The sequence below is a fragment of the Corylus avellana genome, chromosome 2 (assembly GCF_965113065.1).
Source record: "Corylus avellana chromosome 2, dhCorAvel1.hap1.2, whole genome shotgun sequence".
Taxonomy (NCBI): Eukaryota; Viridiplantae; Streptophyta; class Magnoliopsida; order Fagales; family Betulaceae; genus Corylus; species Corylus avellana.
Window position 1 is genome coordinate 9,463,018 of NC_142491.1, and position 22,918 is coordinate 9,485,935.

At 35.6% G+C, this 22,918-nt stretch overlaps 3 protein-coding genes across 3 annotated transcripts; 1 reads left to right on the plus strand and 2 right to left on the minus strand.

Moving 5' to 3' along the window:
• Positions 1-472: 472 nt before the first annotated feature.
• Positions 473-1,039, minus strand: LOC148587280 (uncharacterized). Its single transcript, XM_088512530.1, has one exon. It carries the CDS (start codon positions 1,037-1,039, stop codon positions 473-475), a length of 567 nt encoding a protein of 188 aa, XP_088368656.1.
• Positions 1,040-10,069: 9,030 nt separating this feature from the next.
• LOC132191827 (cotton fiber protein) lies at positions 10,070-12,525 on the minus strand. The gene has a single exon (XM_059606941.2). The coding sequence runs from the start codon at positions 12,424-12,426 to the stop codon at positions 10,360-10,362; it is 2,067 nt and encodes a 688-aa protein (XP_059462924.2). The 5' UTR covers positions 12,427-12,525; the 3' UTR covers positions 10,070-10,359.
• A 3,139-nt stretch (positions 12,526-15,664) lies between these two features.
• Positions 15,665-19,347, plus strand: LOC132188998 (actin-related protein 2/3 complex subunit 5A). The gene is made up of 4 exons (XM_059603465.2): positions 15,665-15,816; positions 15,928-16,000; positions 16,467-16,567; positions 18,994-19,347. The coding sequence occupies exons 1-4, from the start codon at positions 15,719-15,721 to the stop codon at positions 19,127-19,129; spliced, it is 408 nt and encodes a 135-aa protein (XP_059459448.1). The 5' UTR covers positions 15,665-15,718; the 3' UTR covers positions 19,130-19,347.
• Positions 19,348-22,918: the final 3,571 nt, after the last annotated feature.

Sequence of the window (22,918 nt, forward strand, 5' to 3'; positions counted from 1 at the left end):
AAAATGAAAAAACCAACTCACAGTATCGTAAAGTGCTTTTAAAAGTTGATTAAAGACTATGCTTGAAATTGTGTTTTGAGAAATAGATCAAACTTTTAAGTCAAAAAGCCTTTTTTTTTTTTGCAAAAACTTCATTTTTAAGTTTTTGTCAAATGCGTTTTGGCATTTTTTAGAGTAAAAAAGTTTTTTTTTTTTTTTTTTTTTTAAAAAAAAATAATAAAAAAAATAAAAAGCTTTTAGAATTTTTTACCAAATGCCAGCTTTGAATCAGGATCCCCTCAAATTCTTTTTAAATTTGAGATTCTCTTATTATTAAATCCTAGCCATGTTTTTCATCTAACAATTCACAATGTGTCAATTGTCACACAAAATAAAAGCTAAAGTTAATGAAAATTTATTTTGTGTAAATTTATTAAAGTCTCATTAACTTTAACATATATATATATATTTGAGGGGAAAATGAATGTTTTCATTAAACTGAAAAAAATGCTTCCGCCATTACAATATCCTCAACACAAGGGGGAGATGTTGTGAACCAAATATGATTAATCCCTTGAGAAACTGCCAACTTCGCAAGCCTATGCACTGCCTCATTTGCGGAACGCCGGACATGGCATATATCCCATGAGCAATACCCCTGTAATAATTCCTTAGTTTCAGCCAGAATAGGTCCATACTGGGCCGAGCTGCTTTCCTCTTTCTTAAACGCCTGCACCACCTCTAAGGAATCTCCCTCCAGGATAACCTTCGTGACTCCCACCTTGCCCATTAGTAATACAGCTTCCCTCAACGCCAGAGCTTCCGCCATCCCAGGGTCACACACAAATGCCTTTGTCATGCATTGTGTCGCCAACACACCCCCTTCTACATCTCGAACAATCACACCTATGCCCATCAGCTTTTTGCTTGCATCTATTGCCGCATCCCAATTAATCTTTGAGATCCCCCTAGGTGGAGGCTTCCATTTTTCCTCTGCCATTTCCCCGATCACTTGTGGCTCTCCTCGCAGAACTTGTGTTGCCTGCTTGTGAAAGTCCATCTAATCACGTGCGGCTTTGAGAACCAACTTCGGATGAGAGAACTTATCTTCAAAAACCCACTTATTTTGCCTCAGCCAAATCTGTCGGGCCACACATGCAACCAAGTCGAAATCATCTGCCGAGAGTCTTGCACTCAGTTTTTGGAGAATATTGCTGAATTCATCCTCTTCACTGCAACTTTTGTGTGTTCGTACATTACCCTCCAACCAGACATCATGTGCAGCTGGACAACTCCATAACACATGGCCCACTATCTCCACCTCCAAACGACAAACCGGACATAGAGGCTCAGTTATGATTCTGCATTTGAACAAATTTTCATTAGTAGGCAGGATATTATTGCAAGCTTGCCAGAGAAATAAAGAAATCACTCTTGGCCCCGAGATCCTCCATATTCGCTTCCAAAGAGGTGTCAAACTATCAACTCCCGAGCAGCTGCTTTCATTTTGAATGCATAACTCTTTGGCTAAATGATAAGCACTCTTTACAGTAAAAGTGCCTTTCTTGTTCATTGCCCAGACTATCCGATCTTGCTGAGTACGTGGGCAAAATGGCTATGCTACAAATCTGATTGACCTCTTCCTCCAAAAAGATCTCCTTAATGAGAGGGATATTCCACCACTGCACATCCAAATCAATTAAGTCACACACTCTTACATCATTTGGTAGAATTTTCACAGGGGATTGTATAGCATGAGTCATGGGAGAAAATAGCCATTTGTCTCCCCAAATTTTTATACTCCGCCCATTTCCCACACGCCACACCAATCCTTCTTTAAGCAGATTCTTCGCATGCCAAATGCTCCTCCAAGCATATGATGACTTCTTACTTAAAGGGGCTTCTAAAAAAGTGCCATTCAGATGATATTTCTCTTGTAAGATTCTAGCAACAAGAGAAGTGGGGTTCTGAGTGAGGCCCCATCCTTGCTTGGCAAGTAGAGCAAGGTTAAAACATTCTAAATCTCGGAAACCCATCCCTCCTTTCTTCTTTGCTTTGCCCATTTTTTCCCAACTCATCCACGCCACCTTCTTGTCATTTTCTTTATGCCCCCCACCAAAATTTTGACATCATTGAATTGATCTCATTGCATAGAGTTTTGGGAAGTAAGAAAACACTCATGGTGTATGTCGGAATCGCTTGCACCACCGCCTTCAATAAAATCTCTTTCCCTGCATGTGAAAGAAACTTCTCTTTCCAACCTTGCATTTTATCCCATATGCGCCCTTTATACTGGACAAGGAAGACACTTTAGAGCGACCTATAATCGCCGGCAGTCCCAAATACTTCTCATACCGTTGTGTGGAATTTATTCCCACAACCGACATAATTTGTGTTCGGATATCCATAGCAGCATTACGACTGAAGAAAAGGGATGTCTTACCCCTATTCAACTTCTGCCCCGAGGCTTGTTCATAATCATTTAAAACCTTTTGAATACAGTACCACTCCACCATATCCGCCTTGCAAAAGAGGAGAGTGTCTTCTGCAAAGAATAGATGATTTAATCTCGTTCCCCCACGTGTCAATGGCAATCCCGTAATTCCACCCGCTCGTTCCATTTTATTAATCCCTGTACTTAGCCCTTCCGCACATAATATAAAGAAATACGGTGAAAGCGGATCTCCTTACCTCAATCCAAGTGAAGGGATAATTTTCCCATAGGGCACTCCATTGATCAAAATAGAATACCGCACCGTTTTAACGCAAGTCATTAACAATTGTATCCACCTGGGGGCAAAACCAATCCGGCTCATTACTGTCTCTAAAAAATCCCACTCCACACGGTCATAGGCCTTGCTCATATCCAATTTTAGCGCCATAAAGCCCTCCTTTCCTTTCAAACGAGTATCCATAGTGTGTACAGCTTCACAAGCAATAATCACATTGTCCGTGATCAATCTTCCTGGGATGAAAGCACTCTGATTGGGAGATATAATGTCCCCCAGTACCTTCTTCATACGGTTGGCTAGCACCTTTGCAATAAGCTTATATGTGACGTTACATAAGCTAATTGGCCGAAAATCAGTGGTTAAGGAAGGATTCTTCATTTTGGGTATCAAGGCAATATAGGTTTCATTAATCTCATCAATAAAAATACCATCATTCAGAAATTCAAGCACAGCTGCACATACCTTTCGACGGACTGTACTCCATGACTTTTGATAAAAGCATGCTGCAAAGCCATTCGGACCCGAAGATTTCAAAGGACCCATTTGAGAGAGTGCAAAATTCACTTCTTCCGCCACAAAACGCCTCAAAAGCCACCGATTCATTTCAGGGGTAAAGCCCCTCCAAACATTCCGCTATTCCCCTGGGGCCATCAGATTGAAAAAGCTTTTGATAATAATTAATAAAAGCTTGCCCAATATCATCCAGTTGAGACCATTCTTGGCCCTCATCATCCCATACCCGTTGTATACAATTTATCCGTCGTCGGTGGCTTGCCCAAGCATGAAAAAAAAGGTGTATTTCTATCTCCTTTCTGATACCAGTGCTGCTTTGCTCTCTGTTTCCACTTTGTATCTTCATGTTCTAGAAGCAGCTCAATTTCCATCTGTAATTTATTAATCTCCTCTTGTTTCTCGGGCCTTTCTCCTTGTTGCAATAACGCCAGTTGATTAGTCTTCATTTCCACCTTTTTTGCTACGTTCCCATGCTTTTGGCGACTCCACTCCTTAAGTCGGGTTTGGCATTGCTCCAAACAATGTCGTACAGCCATCATACCGCCCCTCTCCATCACCAATTCTTCCCACACCTGTTTGATGATATTCCCACAGTCCGAATCCAACCACAACCTATCCTTAAATTTAAAACCCTTCCCACAATTTCGGCTTTGCAGTGGTTCCTTCTCCAACTGGATCAGAAGCGGATTATGATCTGAAGCTTGAGCAGCAAGAACAAAAACCGCTGCCCCTTCATGCCGTTCACACCATAGGCTATTAGCCACGGCTCTGTCTAGCCGCACTCGGGTCATTGTACCCATCTGTACGTTTGTTGGACCATGTGAAGCGCGGTCCAATGAAACCGAGATCACCCAGATGACATTTTTCCAAAGTTGAGCGAAAATCCGCCATAAGACCCTTTCGTCGCCTAGCTTCACCTGTTTTTTCTCCTTGATGAGTGATTTCATTGAAATCTCCTACACACATCCAAGTGTCCGGTAGGAAAGATTTTAGGTGCCGTAACAAAGCCCACGGCTCCTTCCATTTTGAACTGTCTGGATTGCCATAGAAACCGATTAGTTTCCATGAAAATCCATCCCCGTGCCTCTTCACAATGGCATTGATATGCCGTCGTGAATAGTTTTGTATTTCCAGTTCATTGTCTTCCTTCCATAGTAAGGCTATTACTCCACTCCTCCCTACCAGGTCAACAACAAATAAACCAGCGAAGCCAAGCTTCACCCGGATCCATTCCATTCTCTTCTTGCTACTTATTGTTTCCATTAGAAAAAATATTTTGGGTTTCTTTTGCCTAACCATTTGGTTAAGGTCACGAACTATCCGAGGGTTCCCAAGCCCTCGGCAGTTCCAACTAATAAGACTCATTGGATAAGGTGAGGCTATTCAACAGCTGCCGCCAATTCATTGAGACTTTTAGTCACTTTTTGGTCCTCAATCCTACTCTTCTTCCTTGTCACCGTCATTCCACAGGCCTGGTCATCCATAGTTCCTCTCCTCTTTTTCGCACCCTTATCATTCAGTTGAGTTGTTTCCAGTTGTTGTTCCTTCCCCCAGGCTTTACGCTTCCATTTCCTCACAGACCACCCCTCCAATCCTGCCTTATTTCCACTGCCATCATCTGTCACCATAGCAATAGTAGCTTCCCCAATACCCTCCACCTCCGGACTTGCATGCATCGTCGAAAAATTTTCCCCTACCAGATTCGGCTCTTTTGGCACGTGTTGTTTATCCCTTTCGCCTTGTATCTCTTCGTGAGTATGTGCGACGTCCGTAAAGTCCATCAAAATTTCCTGATGCATGGATGCATGCAGGTGAGAGCAACGGTCCCCTTTCATCGAAGCCACGTGCCCCTCTTCTTTATTGCTCCTGCTATGTGCCATCTTCCCTGGTGCCTGATTCCTTGCTAGCTCATGTAACGAATCTCCCAGCTGGTAGTCCAAAGAATCTGCTTGGTCATTATGGTTTTCCATGCTCCTCTCTTTATTTTGGTAAGATGCGCCTCCTTTGCTATGATTTCCAAATCCGTTCCAGCTACCACGGCTAGGGTTTCCGTTCTCATCAGAACTTTCCTTGCATGGGCTATCCGTTCTCCATGAGGCGCCGTCAAGTCGTCGGTCCATCCCCTGCCCAAATTCGCTTCCCAAATCTCCACCTTGTCTCCTCCGTGATTCCTCCGCCCTAAGCCATACTCCCCACGGCTTCGGTCCCCCACCTTCATGACACCTTTGAGATTTCTGAACCATGCAACCTTTCGTACCATGCAGTATTCTTCCACAATCAAAACAACAATAGGGAAGTCTCTCATACTTAAACGTCACCCAATAGTCCTTCCCCCTCAGGGATAGCACCCTTCCACGTTCCAAAGGGTTTTGTAAATCAATATTCACCCGGATTCGTAAGCATCTTCCCCAGCCACTGCCATCTCCTGCCATATCAACATCTTCTAGTGTGCCCAAGGAGTCACTGATCTTCATACCCACCCCTTTGTTCATGCATATTAACTGCATATCATGCACTTGAATCCAAAAAGGAGAATGAGTGAATTGCATCTGCGCCGAAGGAATACTCCCATCAAATTCATTTAATATTAGGATTTGTCTATCAAAGGACCATGGTCTCCCCTCCATGACCCTCCTTCTTGTCATCAACATCTTCAAATTCAAAAACCCATACGTTTTCCTGCACTTCACTAAATACCATAGGCCCCAAAGTCCGCCATATTCTTGAAAGCACACTTTTGAAAGCCTTTTTGTTTACTTTCCGTTCATCTCCAATTCTGCCCACTAAGCAGCGCTCACCCTTTTCACGATCTGCCCCTACTTCACCTTCAGAGATTTTGATTCCAACCTTTTCCCCTCCTATGAGAGAGATCCTTCCACACAGGGTTTCCAAATCATCCCCCATACCCACAGCCGCAAAACTGACCCATACCCTCAGTAGAGGACTATCCCCTTGACACTCGATATAAAACAAATCACACACATCTATCATGTGTCTTAGCTTTTATGCTTGAGGTAGACTAGAAGCAAAAAAGCTATTTTATTTTTAACATGACTAATTTTCGCTATTTTATTTCTAGTGTTATATTATGAAGTAGCGTGACTAACGTCATATGAAAAATTCATATATTTTTCACTTGCGACTTGTTAATAAGTCGGGGCATTGCAACTTGCACTTTCACTTTTTGTTGAAAATGTAACTGCAGTCATTGAAATGAAATTATCCTTATGTCCTTTGAAATTTGTGCTTTCATTTAAGGTATTGTGGCCTTTCAATAGGATTTTCACATGTTCATACGAACACCAACTTTTCAAGTTTGAATTATGTTTTATACGACTTTGTTGTTAATTCAATAATAACTTTTTTGAAGCTCACAACCCAAACCAAGAGACAATATTGCATTTTCCTTTCAAAAAAATTAAAAGAAGGCCACTTAACTTATGATCATTCTTACCCAATCAAAAGTTCCTCTTTTTTTTAAAAAAAAAAAAAAAAAAAAAAACAGCTTTCCATTTAAATAAACTATCCTAATGCAATGTCATCTGACATAGTTTTTTGTTTTTTCTTAAATAATGTGACATAGTATTTTGCATTCCTTTTAGTGTTGTATCACTACATTTTTTTTTTTTCCATCCTTGGTTAAGTTGATTTATACATTTCCTTTGGATGTCTCTTTATCACTTACAATTTTTTTTTTCTTAAATTATTTATTTCATGAGAGAATGTGCTTTTCAATGTAGTGGCTATGATTTATCAAAGCTTTATGCTATTTGATGTAAGGTCTTTATGCTCTTAATGTTTTTTCAATGAATGAATATGAAAGATTTCCCTAAAAAAAAAAAAAACTATTTGAAAACAAACCTTGATATCTTTGCAAAATGATATTACTTAACCCAAAAGGCACTTAATTAATAAACGGTAATTGTTTCAAAAGTTACAACTATTAAAAAAACACTTATTTGAATAAAATTACATTAAAAATAAGTAAATTTGATACAATATATAAGGGTTAAGCCATAATCATATTTTTTTATAGTCATCAAAATAAAAAAGTTTCTAAAGTGGAAGAAAATCCATGGCTTGCAAATGTATTATGAAACTTATGCTAGTGACGATGGAATTGCTTATCTTTCTTCTCAGTTCTCATAAAAGTGCAAGCTAATAACCTTGTCCATACCTCTTTTTCTCTCTCTCCACTACCCATCTTGTATCCTCTCTTCTCTGAAATTGACAAAGTCCAAGGAACAATACATACATGTTTTGCAAGTGAAATTGAAGATTGTGAAAAAATATGGCCACTTCATCTCTTGTCTAAGCATCAATTGTTTGGTTTTAATGATTGTGCTGCAGTTGGTCATTATAAATGCTGGGTGAATCAACATGCCGAGGAGAAGGTGACTTTATCACATATACTTTGTATGACTGCTTGCATAGTAGAACACAACAATGTTAGTAATTGGTTAGTAATTGTTTCGGCGAATGTTATGAAAAATATTTCAAGAAGCAGTTAGATGTCGTTTATACGCACAATTCTAAGCGAAGTGTCTAGTAAACATTTCTTAACCTCTCTCTCCTTCCATTTATTGGTCGTTAAATTAATTACCTACAACGCAAAAATGGAAACGATATTGTTGTTTCTTTCTTAAAATGCTTATCAATCTTCATATATACTACAAAAGAAGACATTTCAACTTTATATATTTCTAGGGAGAAAGTTTAAGCTTCATTCTCCTAACCATCTCTATATATATTTTTAAAAATCTACCATTGAATGTATAAGACCTACATGTAAACCTACAAATCCAATGATGATTTGTCTCTTTATTGTATGTTCTAATTATGATTTAGCTATTTCGTTTTTCATAATCGATACTAAAGCTCCTTGTCATCACATATTACATTTTAGTTTTCTCGTTAAAAGTAAATAAAAAGGGACACATCCAAGTCACATATATATATATCTTATTATACCAATCATTTAATACAACATCCTCAAGTAGTTTTAGCATGAATATAGAGAATCTTTTTCACAAAGATATGCAAATAGATGAAGAAACATCATACAAAGAAATGAAAATTTAAGAAATTATAGATGTAACACTTGAAAGGGACGGGTGAGATGATGATTACTTGATGGCTTTGGCCATCCAATAGCCATGCCTAGTGATAAAAGGGTAATAAGCTTTCTTTTTCTTTTTTTCTTTCTTTTTTTTTTTGCTTGTAATTTCTTCATTAAGAATAATTTTTATGTAATTGACCCTTTTACTTGACTCGATTCATGTTTTTCCATATTCTTCATTACTAAAGTTCTTTATTATGCTACATTTCAGACATAAAACATGTTATGGTTACAGATTCGTATTCAAGCTTCACAAAGAATGTGCGACAGAGTAAGACTTGCTGGATAGCAGTTCTCAATTGTACCTCATTTCAAATAATATTTTTTGAGTTGTGGAATAATGCTAATTAGGGATTTTCTACTACCTAATTTGATACCCTTTTTTTTTTTTTTCTTTTTCTTGTTCTTTTTTTTTTTTTTTTTTTGAGTTTTTAAGTTGAACCATTTTGGACCCAAAACTATGTCATTTGAGGGTTGAATTTTACATGGAATTTATTGATCTTGTTTTATGTTTGGAGATTTTAGAGTTATTGGCTGGTGTGCTGAGACAAATATATATATATATATATATATATATATATATATATATATATATTATTGTTACAATATATACTGTTATATATGAATCAATTTTTAAATGTAATATTATATTTAATTTAATGTTTTCTCTATCCCATATTTTTTACATACTAAAACACTATTCTTAATCTTTCTTAATAAAACATATGTTCAGGAAAAGATTTCATAAATCGACTTATTTAATCAAACTTGACATAATCCTGATTTGTGAGCATCCCTACCTGTGCTAGAATGGTTAACAAAAAGGAAAAATTCTGTGCTAGAATGGTTAGGCGGAAATGCAAATAAGGTAATGGACATCCTACCCCACGTTTCCACCAATGGGTAGATTGCCCTGCAACTTGACGCATTTGATGATCCTTACAATACATTAGGAAATGAACCTTTTGAAAGCCATTCTCAGAACAAAAACATGACTACTAGGCTTTGTGCATGAAAAAATATGTAAGCAAAAACAATATATCTTTATTAAAGGGGTTGGCCCAAGTGGTGAAGGCCTTGTTCTTGAGGGTTTTTTCCTTTCAAGATCTAAGGTTCAACATCTCATGGGTGCAAACAATCCCTTAGGGCGCTACCCCTTGATGAAAAGCCAGCAATTTAACTAGTTCCGTGTAGGCAAACTTCCGAAGGTGCAATGCACGAGACCGGGATTTATTCTGCGGGAGTGGTTCCGAAGGGCCCTGTCTTGGAGAGGTTTCCCGACATAAAAATAAAATAAAAAATAAAAAATAAAAAAATAAAAAAAAAGATCTCACTATTCACTGAGATCTAATCTATTCTACTTTGCATAGCCAATACAAAACCAACCACTTAGCATTGGCAATTTAAGATTATGACATTCCGTATAGGTCAAGAATTTCAAGCAAAATTCGTTTTACTGAAACGTAATCAAAGGGGAAAAATGGGCACCCCCTTTATCAAATCTTATGAAAGAATTTACTACAAACTAAAATGCTACAGAAGAAATTGCTAAGTTTATTTAGGCTCCCCATTTTTCACAAACATGATGAGCTATCCAATATAATCTCATAGATATAATGTTGTAGCATCTACTTATCAATAACACTTTTGTATGTGGATTATGTATCCATATCCATCAACACATAGGTAGAAAAACATACCAATGGAAGTTACAGCAAAAGTCAACAACAAAATTCAGTGGTGGTACTGATTAATGCAATTTTTATGACATCTTTTCATTGAATATGCCAATGCCATTACAGAGGTGAAGAAATGACAATGTTTCCTCCCCCAAAAAGTTGATAGATATAAAGTTATCTCCACCACATATAATTGTAAGTAGATGAACATCCCAAGTGTACTAGAAAGATAAAGCATATATTGATAAGAGACCAGGATGAAAAGAAGACTGTATGAAGAGACACGGACTTCATATCCACTTTGATAGAAATCTATATAGCAGCATAAGCTTATATATCACCTAAAATAGTTTCCACCTGTATGTAGCCCTCTTGATCTTTCAATTGATGCCATTTTCTGAAGCATAATCTGCTCTCTAAACTTGGCAATAAACTCACCAGCCTTCTTATCAACCTCATCAGAGTCTGGTCCTGCATCATTGACAGAGCCAGAGCCAGAGACATCATATGCCTCCGAGCTTACTTGAAAACTTCCAGCCTCATTATCTGAGTTTTCTTCAAACCCTACAGCTACATTCTCATGAAATTCTTCTTTTTCCTTTTTGTGATACTTTGAGAATGTTTCCTTTGGCATAGGAGAGAAATTATCAAGACTTTGCTTACTGGTGTCAATCATCAGACCATCAAGTCCAACTTTTGTTTTATCTGTCCTCCTATGTGCTTCTTTCAAATTTTCAAGTTTCTTTTTGCTCTTGTCATCAATTTGGTTTTGCAAAATCTCTTCATTTTTCATTGCTCCGGCTCCTGCAGTCAGTCCACTAGCTCTAATTGTTCTCACTGATTTTCCCTTTGTCGGAGCTTTTGTGAGGCTTGCCGGATTCATGTTCGATTTCAAAGAATCCGTCCCGTTATCTTCACCACCCAATGGATCCTCTCTTCTACCCTTACTCCATTCCTTTGACTCATTTTCAGAGTTTCTCGAGTCATCCTTTCTAGACATTGAACCAATACTATAATGCCGAGAATGCAATCCATTCAATGAAGCCTTGACATTTGTTGGTTTTGGTGGTGATGGTGAAGCCTCTGGAGAAGGCTTTCTCGAGGCATCCTTTCTAGACATTGAACCAAGACTATAATGCCGAGAATGCAATCCATTCAATGAAGCCTTGCCATTTGTTGGTTTTGGTGGTGATGGTGAAGCCTCAGGAGAAGGCCTTCTCGAGGCATCCTTTCTAGACATTGAACCAAGACTATAACGCCGAGAATGCAATCCATTCAATGAAGCCTTGCCATTTGTTGGTTTTGGTGGTGATGGTGAAGCCTCAGGAGAAGGCCTATGCAAACTCTTTTTTTCTCCCAAATCTTCCATACTCGAATTCAGTAAATCCGAGGAAATCGAGTTTGAGGGAGAGATTGAACTATTTTGGGATGAGAAAGATCCTGTGGACCTAAAAGACTGCGATTTGAGCGACTCAAATTGAGTTTCATCAACCGAGAGGGGCCTAAAATGTGAAGGGTGGCTAGCAGCCCCCTCTTTCTCTCTCATTTCCATCCTTACAGATCTCGAACGCCATGGAATTGGGGAAGCTGCAGAAGCTTCATTGAATTTCTGTTCCAAATTCATAGGATCTAAATCTCCAAAACCCCCAATTTTACTTCTATCAGAACTATTAGATGAACCCTTTGAACCTGAATTCCCAGACTCACTTCCATTAATAAACTCAGGATTGTTTAGCTTTCTCGCCGTCGATTTCAAGCTCCGAATGGGCAATCCCAACGGCTTATTATCGATTATAGATGCAGATTTACCCAATTCATCAAGACCATAATTTGGTTGAGCCAATACAACCATGGGTTCACCCTGAAAGTACTGAGAATTCCAACCATATGGGTTTTCAAAACCATTTTCAGGCATCGAAAATTGGGGTTTTTGCTGTTCCTCAACACCACTAGATTCAAAACAATCCTCACTCTCAACAAACTGAGTATTCCAACTATGAACGAGTCTCTTTTCATCAGACCCACATGGATTTTCGAACCCATCTTCGAAAATTGAAGAAACATTAAACATCCTAGACACATAAGACTGGGAAGTATCGAAACTCGAGTGAGTTTCTTCAATGTCCAAATCGACCTTTCTTCGACCAAACAAGCCATAAGACACAGCAATGCCGATGAAGAGAAGGTGAATAAGCTCCCAAAACTTGGCAACAATGGTTTGGCTGACAAATTCGGGAGCTTGTGAAGGGAACAGCGGGAGAACAACGAGAAAGAGCGCAAAGAAGAGAGATTTGCAGAGGAAGTTGGTGAAGGACTTACCTTGGCATTTGGGTTTTGGTTGAATTGATGAGTTCCGCTCTGAAAATGGGAAGTGGGTCTTGGTGTAAGGGCTCGAATCCGCCATTTGAGAACAGTGAGGTTCCCGTGAACTTTGGGTTTGGTGAAATGGGGATGATGAAGAAAGGAAGACTTTGTTGGTAAGCAAAAGTATATACAGAGAGAGAGAGAGGAAAAAGTGTGTGAGGAGGCAGCAGAATTCAAAAAGTATCATTATTGTGACCGTTCAATTTGAATGACGGAATTGACCTTGTTCTTTTATATGACTATATGAGCAAGGCTGTTGTCGTTTTGCCTTCCAAAATGCTGTTGTCGTTTTGTCTTTCCAAATTCTATAAACTTGTGTCTACCGACCATAATAAATGTAATAGAAAGTTTTTTTTTTCTGGTTTAGATTCAATTGGAAAAAATCATATTTAGCCCTAGCTTTTTGTCTGATATGAATTAAATTCTTTGGTTTTTAATTTCAAAAACATGGTCCTTAGATTTTATTCCTATTTTAAAAAGGTCATTCGGTCACTTTTTCGTCAAAATGAATGATTTATCATATGTCATGTGTGTCTCAATAAAATTAACACACTAGCATTCATATTTCATGTCATATCATTAAGCGACAAGTTATTTATAGGAAAAAAAAAAAAAACCCAACTCCAGGAACAAAATAATATCTTTAGGATCATATTCTTCTAAATTTGTAATGTTAGAGGAAAAACTGTTAACTTTGACACTGAAATTGACCTCAACGTGTCAAATGATATACATGTGATAGATAGAAAACTATTAACTTTGACAGTAAAGTGATAGAGTAGCAGTAGCCAATTTAAAACTTGGGAAAAACTTAAGGACTTTATTCTTAAAATTGAAAACTAAATGACTAAATTCAAATTAGATGAAAACTTTGGGACTAAATACAATTTTTTTCTCTCTAAATTTTATGAATTTAATGATGTATATATTGTAGCGTTATTCAAAAAACTTGGATTTAGTTATAATTGGAATCGGACCCATTAAGATTAGGATATACAATTTTTTATGTCTGTTATGAGACACATGTTCCAATTCTAACGTTTCTATTTTAACAACAACAACAACAACAACAACAAAAAAAAACCCAGTTAAACCCTAACAAATAATTCTCTAGAGGATGAAAAAGAAATAGAATAGACAAACACAAATACATGTTATAGGGACAACCTTTGCTCCAATGAGTGCAAGTCCAATGAAATCAGGAGGCACCTATAGGCTTAGAGTATATTGGGGTTACAAAGGTTTCTGTTTTTCTAACCCTATATTGGGGTGAAAAAGACTTTGGGTTGGGTTACAAAGCTTATAGGCTTAGAGCATTCATGTTTGGTTGGGCAAAAGTTATTTCAGCCAGAGGGAATGTAAATTTGGATGAAAATATAGTTGTATTTTTTTTAGTAATTTTAGTTCAAAAATTGGTGAGTTGTAGCCTCCAGTAGTGCTCGCTCACCAAATAAATAAATAACTCTTTACTCATGATAAGATACATACCTAACTTTAGATTACTTTTTAGATTACTTGCTTTGCAAAAAGAAAGAATATTTAAATATAATCGTAAAAGGGGAAATATTTATTTACATTCTGACGTTCATCTCCACCGATTTGGCATGCTCCATTAACCATTAATTGAAAAAAAAAAAAAAAAATCCACAATGAATGGAGTATGCCAACTCAACAAAAATGTACATAAGATGAACGCTAGAATGCAGAAAATACAATTTCTTAGTAAAAGTTTATAATCAAAAGAAAAGTGTTACGTATTCATCTCTTGTCCATCATTTTAAAAAAATAAAAAATAAAAAACAAAAAATCATCATTGAATCAATGGGACCTACATGTGGTCCCACGTATTCAATAATAGATTTGCTTATCTCTTGTGTAAATGACAAGATATGAAAACCAAACATTTCTCATAATTAAAATAAAGAATAAAATATAAATGTTTTTAAAAGGTTGGTAATTAAAATTAAACAAATATATATAAGAAAACTAGCTAGAATGTAAATGCTCTTCCAAGTCTAATGCAAAAGATAAAAGGCATCATTATCATGGCCACTAAATCCAGCGCAATTTGCGTCGCATGATTAACACAAAAAGTCATAGAACCAAACGACAATTCCCATGAGGAGGCATTGAGGTTATTTATACATGCATTGTTTTTCTTTCCTGACAGATCTTCTCACAAAAAAAACTAGTTTTTCATGACATATAACGCTTCATACTAACTTTTGATTGTAAACATTTTGAAATTGAGAGTAACTTCAGTTAATCATGAAGTAAATTGAGCGTTTTACACTTCAAATAGGAAGTAAATAGGGTAAAATTTACATACCCTCCTCAAACTACCACCCAATTGACAATGTCCTCCCCAAACTTTCAATTGCGACAATGTACCTCCCAAACAACCAAAATATTGTCAATATCCCCCCAAAGCTAACAAAAAGATCAAAATGCCCTTATATATTTATCAATATGACAAAAATACCCCTAAAATTCAAAAAAAAAAACGAAAATTTTAATTTTTAAACGATTTTTTTAAAACCGAAATTTTTATTTTTATTTTTTTAAAATCAATTTTTATTTTTTTAAAATATGTTTTAAAAAACGAAAATTTTAAATTTTTTAAACGAAAATATTTTAATTTTTTTAAAAACGGAAATTTTTATTTAAAAATTATAAAAGAAAACATTTTTTTTTAACAACAAAAAAACAAACGAAAAATTTTCAATTTTTTTATAAAAAAAAAAAAATCGAAATTTTTTATTTATTTTAGGTTTTTCCAGAAATTTTAGTATTTTTTTTAAAAAAAATTTACTAAGGGTAGTTTCGTCAATGAGAGAGACATTGACAATGTTTTGGTAATTTGGGAGGTACATTGTCGCAATTTAAAGTTTGGGGGACATTGTCAATTGGGTGGTAGTTTGAGGGGGGTATGTGGACTTTCCCCAAGTAAATATCTCAGTTTGAAATATTAAAAATTAATATGATTTTTATATCAAATAATTTTATTTTTCTTGATAAAATACATAAAACTACTGGATTTACTGTCTTGTTTTAGTTTGAAGACTCTGATGTTGAAGATTTGGAGGTGGGCGGGGTTCGAGCCCAATGGCCCATCCAATAAAACGACTGACAACTGGCGTATTTTTGTGACTTGGGGCATGGTACATTGATCGAAATATAAGCCCAAAATATTGATCTTATTCGAGCCCAATAGCCCATCTAATAAAGCGACACCGTCTAGTGAGCTGGTGAATCATGAACTACTTTCTCGGGAAAATATTTTCTCATTGCTTGGCCTGCTGAGAAAAAACCCAGAGAGAGAGAGAGAGAGAATGGCAGCAACAGGGGGATTTGTGGAAGCAGACAATGCGGAGGCCATAATCACCAGAATCGAGCACAAGTCTCGAAAGATCGAGAGCCTACTCAAACAGTAACAATTTTTCATCCAACTTTTTTGCTGGATTTGCAGTAAAACCCACTCATTTCTTCGTTTCTACACCGTAAGACCCCACAAAATTTTTATTTTTTCTGGTCCGTACAGGTTGAAGCCAGTTGAAGCTCTGAAAACTGCCCTCGAAGGCTCGCCTCCAATGACCCGAGACGAACGTTGCAAGGTTGTGCTCTGTCTCTCTCTCTCTCTCTCTTTCTCTCTAATTAGGTTTTTTCTTTTTCTTTTTTGATTTTTACCATGTTCGGTTCCCGAGAAAATGGTGGAAAGAAAATAAAATGAAGTTTGAATTTGAGGGTCAATGTCTGTGGTTTCTGTAAACAATAGAAAACTCAGTTGTATCGCGCGAAATAGTGTTGTCAGGCTGAATTCACTCTGTAAAAGTTTCACGATCATAAATTCTTTTTTTTTTCCTGCCTTTTCTCGGTAAACAAACGGACATTTTCCGTTGTTTCGCCAAGTTCATGGGCGGAGTTTGGAAAATATAAGCTTCGGAGTTCAATTTGGGTTCTTTTGCCTACATTTTATTGGCAATTAAACGCGAGATATTCTGGTTGTTGTGTTTTATGTTTTAGTTGATTTAACCTGTTGTGGAAATGAGGAGAGTTTGATGTGATCTAGGGGTTATGCAGTCGGCGAATTGGATAGTGGTGCATAGAGCTCTAATGGCTATAAAGGATGTGGATGGAATGCTTTCTTCTTTGGATCCTGAGTACCATGATATCCTCATGAAGTGAGTCCTCAAATAGTAATTTTCTTTCTTTGTCAATAACATGTGAATTTGGTCCAAAATTGCTTTTCAAATTTTTTGTGTGCTTTATATATATATAAGTAGTCTCAAATTCTTCTGTCAAGTGGAATTAATTCTACAATTTAATCATACCGATTATGTTAGATTATGAACTTTTAGGAGTTGGAAATTATGTTAGATTAATTTCCTTCATTTTTCCACATAGCCCTTGAGAAGCTATTGAGAAGTACGTAAAGTTCTTCATTTTCCTTTTACTTGGCCTGACTTTCCCTAGTATTTTTTATGCATTTGGAAAATCAACTCAAAAAAATACCATAATATAGTGGAATGTAGGTAATAAATGTGTATATAGTATAACAGACCTTTGAACTATCCTAGATTTTCCCTTGTGTTGATGAGTGGACTCATCATGTACAACCAACTAGGCGAATATAACAAGCAGAATGAAAAATATCAGCTTTAAATGAAGTGGTTATACTATACTTGGAGCATAGGTATCTAATTGGTATCTGGTGTGACACATAAAACTTACCAAAACAAGCGTTATACAGAACAAAAGGCTATCTGATAAACTACATTTGCTTCCAGCATAACAAACGAGGATCAAGCTAAAACAACAAGATCAGATAAATCTGTCCTGGTATATTACTCCTTCGTTATATTTTTTAAAGTCAATTCTGTAGCTATAAAAGGCCTAAATACGCATATACTTAGAGTGAAAAATTTGAGAGTTCTATTCCAGTTTAAGTAGTGAACTTTGCAAACCCAGGTATGACGCCAGGACAGATTTGAGAAACCTGTCCATCTGTGCTTCAGGATAGGAACTGTTATGATGATGAAAAGATTCAGGTTTGTGAATTGAATTAGGGTTTGAAAAGATTGTATCTTGGTGGTTATGAAGTTGCAAGTATTGAGAACTAGGGTGCAGGATATTTTGATTTGGCACCGGGTATCCGGAGCTTAGCTCCGACTAATCCCGGGGGTGCACAAGCCCTTGGCAAGGAGTTTCCTGCAAATGCACCTCGGTTAATTTAAGGGGCAAACCCCTAGTCCGATGACCCCAAGAAGCAGTTTGCACTCAGTGGGTTTCAAACCTAAAACCTTGAGGAGCATACTCAACTAGGGTGCAGAATATTCTGGAGAGCAGCTAAGATAGGTCTTTAGAGCTGGATGTAGGGTTGTTTGATGACTATTGCTTAGAGAGGCTGTTTGATGGCTACCAGTCAGTGGAAAATATATGCAATAGTGAAGTTGCAAAGTAGCAATATAGCAACAGATGATCAATGGATTCAATAGTGACTTACACAAGTAACACTGTGTACAAGGATTTAAAAAAAATAAAAATAAATAAAAAAGGACTCTTTTAGGGACTTTACCACACTAAATACTCTTCCAAGGAAATTACCCCCTAATATAACCTCTGAAGCTTCATAATAACAGCAAACACTGAACTTCCATTTCCTTTCAATTTCCATCATGTACAATCAATTCCACTAGCAACGAGAATATTAGGCACAATGAATCCATAAGAGTTCTGACTCTAAATCATGAAAAGCTCGAACAACTCTTAGATTCTAGAAAGAGGGCCCCATTATTCCCCCGGGATTCAAATAAGAGCACATAGATTCATCTTCGTACTCAACTACCAAAGCCAGGAAACAATTTTCCTTCTTTCTTTATCTCTGATTTAGCTCCCTTTGGGACATTGCAAATCTCCTTATTTGAATGCTTTAGCTTGCTTTTAATTTGGTTGGGAATTATTCAAGTATCCATCCATCTGCTTTGGTTTATACCCAAAGTGAGAATGATTTAATCAGCATTTATCCAAATGTAATTTTTTGACTGAAAAACCACTAGACTCCACTGATGTAAGCTACAGTAATGTGGGCTAAATCACAAAGGAATTGGCCTCTGGAGCCAACCGAATGAACTTGACATAATCTAAAATAAATGGGGAATGGTTGTTAGTCAGGACAGTATCAGCTTGGGGATCATGAGTTTAACTTAGGCATCCTTTTTTGTTTTTCTCACCCTACTTGTATAAACGAATGCTTTCTAAGTTAGAAGCCAATTGAGGCCACTGCAGTTCCATTTATCTTTAAGAGGGATTAATTTGGATGCATTAAAGTATGTTAAAACTCCTTGAACAAACTCATGTTGAATAACTTAGGGTTTGTCTGGTTTTGCTGTTTCAAAACGTGCGATATAGAAAATAGAGATTTCAAAATGTTTGCGATTTGAAAATCATAATTTGGCTTTTAAAATCATGCATTTTTTAAGTACACTCCCTTGCTTGCCATTTGAAAATGTAGTTTTTTTTTTTTTTTCACATTTTCAAACTGTAATTTCTTAAAAACGCATTCCCCAAACGAGACATCTATTAAGATGTTTGTTAAAATTGTTGGCAGGTACTTGTATAGAGGGTTGTCCACTGGAGATCGTCCCACATGTGATCAGTGCCTTCGGATCCATGAAAAGCTGACAGAAAAAGCTGGTTTGGGATGCATACTACGTTCCCTTGCTGACACAGTGAATACGGTTTAATTTCTCCACACCTTCCATCAAAAACGACAACATCTTGAAGAACTTGTTTATTATTATTTGTTGTTATCCTCTCACACATATATGTCAAAACTGCAGCTCATAATGCTCTGTGTCGTTACTTGTAAGAACATAAATTTATGTGTAGAATAATTCTTCTATCTTTGTGACACATCAATTTTTCGTTTGTTTTATTTTATGATGTGTCCTTGCCTTTTCCATTCCTCCTGTCTTTTTTTTTTTTGTTTTTCTGTTATTTCTTTGCAACTTTGGTTCTGGTGTTTTTGGCTGGTGCTGTTTCCCATAAATTTACATCATATCGGTTTGAATTAAGATCCTAATATCGGATGCAATATCTTTTATTTGGACCGTTGATTTAAAATGAATGGCTCATATTGTGTTGAATATTAAAAGAAAATTGCTTTGTGGGTGGTCGAATTACCTCCTTTAGCTGATAAGAAGTATTGGATATTGTACAGGTCCTAAGGATTTCTTCATTATACATGAATTCAGGATGTGAATCATTAATTTTTGAAAATTTGTGAAAATTTGATTATTTGTTGGACAAAATTCTCGAGAATTATTACAATTTTCATGCATATCCCAATGCTCATGAAATGAAGAATTTAAACTTGAAGGTAGGAATGCTATTTATGAAAATTATTAATGAAGCTTACAAATTCAACTTTTCACTGAGAAAGTAACTAGATGAAGTTAATTGTGAATGAAGATTTATGTTTTACACAATAGTATATTTATCAATGTTCAAGGGTTTTTTAATCATTTAAAAGATTATGCCTAATGGTCTGGTTAATAATTTTATAGCTATTAAATGATTATTTGAAACAATTAAAGTTTAAAAATTTTAAATAAAATATTTTATAAATTACGCAACAAACCCAAATCCAAATTTATACTTGAACAATAAAAAAGAAAAAAAAAATTACTTATTTAGTTCCTAGGGTTTTAAGTTGTACCAAACTCATTCATAGAGGAACCGAAGTAACTTAAATGTCTAAAATGGTCCGTGTTGTCACCATTCCGTTTGATAGAAATTTAAATGTACACTTGGATTCATGTCACAACCAATCGCAGGTTGATATATTGTAATTGATATAAGAAGTCACTTAAAATACGTCACATCAACCTGTACAAAATAAGTATGAAAAATAGCATTACTTTCTATGAATACCATCTTGGTCATCAAAATTGTGCTAAGAAGTTCATTGGGGCTTATAATGGCAAAAAAAAAACTTTTAAGAGTTTGTCATTTGAAAATTTATGATGCAATTAAGTTCTTTATGTAGGTAAACATGAAGAAAGTAACATACTTATCTTTCTATAGGTAGATCAGTGACTAATTACAAGCACCGATCAAGAGTGGGAATGGAATATAATAATAGGATAAATAAAGTAATATAGGTCAGATGCATATATTTTTCAAGACTGAAATTGATAGGAGGTATTCTTTGATAGTGGGTTATTGTCAAATGTTCTAAATGACCCTTTTATAGTTAAATAAAATGGGCTATTTTCCTCCTCCAACAGACACTTCAAAATAAAAGTTACCAAAAGTTCAAATATGAAAGTTTATTGTAGGACCTTGTAAGCATTTTTTGTTTCTCCCTCCTCTCTCGCTCTTGTTCAAAGTAAGGATAAAAACCAAGATTTAAAGAAAGTAGAGAGCTAGATAGATGTTTCTATTCGAGATTTTAGTAAAAAAACTAGTAGCTAAAATACAAAAAAAAATTGTATTTTGAGTAGCTAAAATGACTATCATTGTTAAGTGATGTGTCACCATCTCGTGTTGAGGACACATCTTCTAAAATAATAAATCTCATAGAATAATGATGTCACTTTAGGAAAATTTGATAAGTGTAACATTTTCCTAAAAAAAAAAGTTCATATTAATGGGAACCGTGATTTCTGATGAGTTAGTTGTGAATTGAAATGACTAATTAGAGTTAATTTTGTTGACTTGAATCGATGAATGTTGAAGTTGCAATATAATGCGAGAGGGATTATTAGTGAATAATAGTGATATACAAGCACATTTTATTAGAATATATATGTATATCGCTTTATTTCAAAAAGAAATGGAAATTGTTTTATTAAAAATAGGAAAAAATACATTTTACTCCCTGAACTATCTACCCATTTACACTCTGACTTCCAATGTTTAAAAAGTGACACTTGACCCCCCTCCAAACTTTCAAATTATTGCAATTCGACTATTCTAACTTTTTTTTTTTTTTTCCAAAATGCCCACATCCTAAGTTAAAAAAATAAAAAATAAAAATGAAAGGGGTGTCCGGTCTAGGGTGGCCGAACCACCCTTAGGCCCAACTGGGGTGGCCAGCCACCCCTTAATTTTTATTTTTATTTTTTTAAAAAAAATTAATATATATATATATATATATATATATATTAACTTTGGATGGAGGCACTTTGAAAAAAAAACAAAACAAAAAAGTAAGTTAGAAAGATCGAATTGCAACAATTTGGAAGTTTGAGGGGAGAGAGGAGGGGTTCAAGTGTTACTTTTTAAACATTGGAGGTCAAAGTGCAAATAGGTAGATAGTTAGGGGGTAAAATAATTTTTCCCCTTAAAAAAAATTGTTACCTGTCTACATAAAAAATCACATATTTAGATAAACATTCCGAAGAAATTATGTAGAAAGTTATTCTTTGGTTTTGGATATAGAACATTTAGTAAGAAAAGAATCCTCGCCACTTTGAAGATTGCAAGACCCCTATGCTTTCTGTAAAATCTACTTTTTGTGAGATTCGTCTTTAACTACACTGTAAAATCTGTGTTCTTTCTTTCTTCTTTTTTAATCTTTTAAACCTTGTAGACTTTGTAGATTTTATAAAACAAACATTTATATATAATTGTGACCAAAAATAAAATAAAAAATGCATTACATAGGTTACATGTTGGTTTGAAACTAAAGAGAAGCTGACCTTCTAAAGGGTTCGTTTAGATTTGTGGTTTCAAAACGTGCGACTTTTAAAAACGCAATCAAGCGTTTGATAAAATCAAAATCTTGCCTTTAAAATTATGGGTTTTAATTTGACTGCAGTTTGAAAAGGTAGTTTTTTAAAAAAAAAAAAAAAAAAAAAAAAAAAAAAAAAACATTTTAAAATCGCAATTTTTAAAAAAATATACTCCTAATCGCACTTTTGACTTGCGAAACCCTAAGGACAAATAGGCATTTAGATGGTCCTATAACTTTTTATCCCCATTAAATAAATTGGACTTTAGATGATATTGTCCAACTTTTGGTAGCCATTGATAGTGGTTATTGGAACAGTTAGATTCTGTGTTGTCACTAATTCATGCTCAAGGAATTAGCATAAAGTAGTCAATCCCTAAATTCTATAGCTCAAAAAAAAAAACAAAAAAAAATGGCATTATTCTATAGTTGTTGGGGTTGACAAGGAATAGCAGGAATCAAATCATCCAATCAAACCCTAATTGACAACCATTTACACACAATATGCCCTCCATCAATTTGTCAACAAAACTTATGTCAAGTTGTCCCATTCTCCTTTAGCACATAATTCTACATTTTCTATTAATCTTGCAATAGTAATGTTATTTAATAGATTGTTAAATTTTTGTCATACAATTTGATGATATGACAGTAAAATTTAATTATTAAATCAATACTCGTAAAACAAAATTCAAATACTGATTTTCTCTGCCACATCATTCATGTCGTATAACAGTCTACTAAAGAGCAATGCTAAAGGAAAGACTTATGTCCCCCTTTCTGTCCCTCTTAAAGT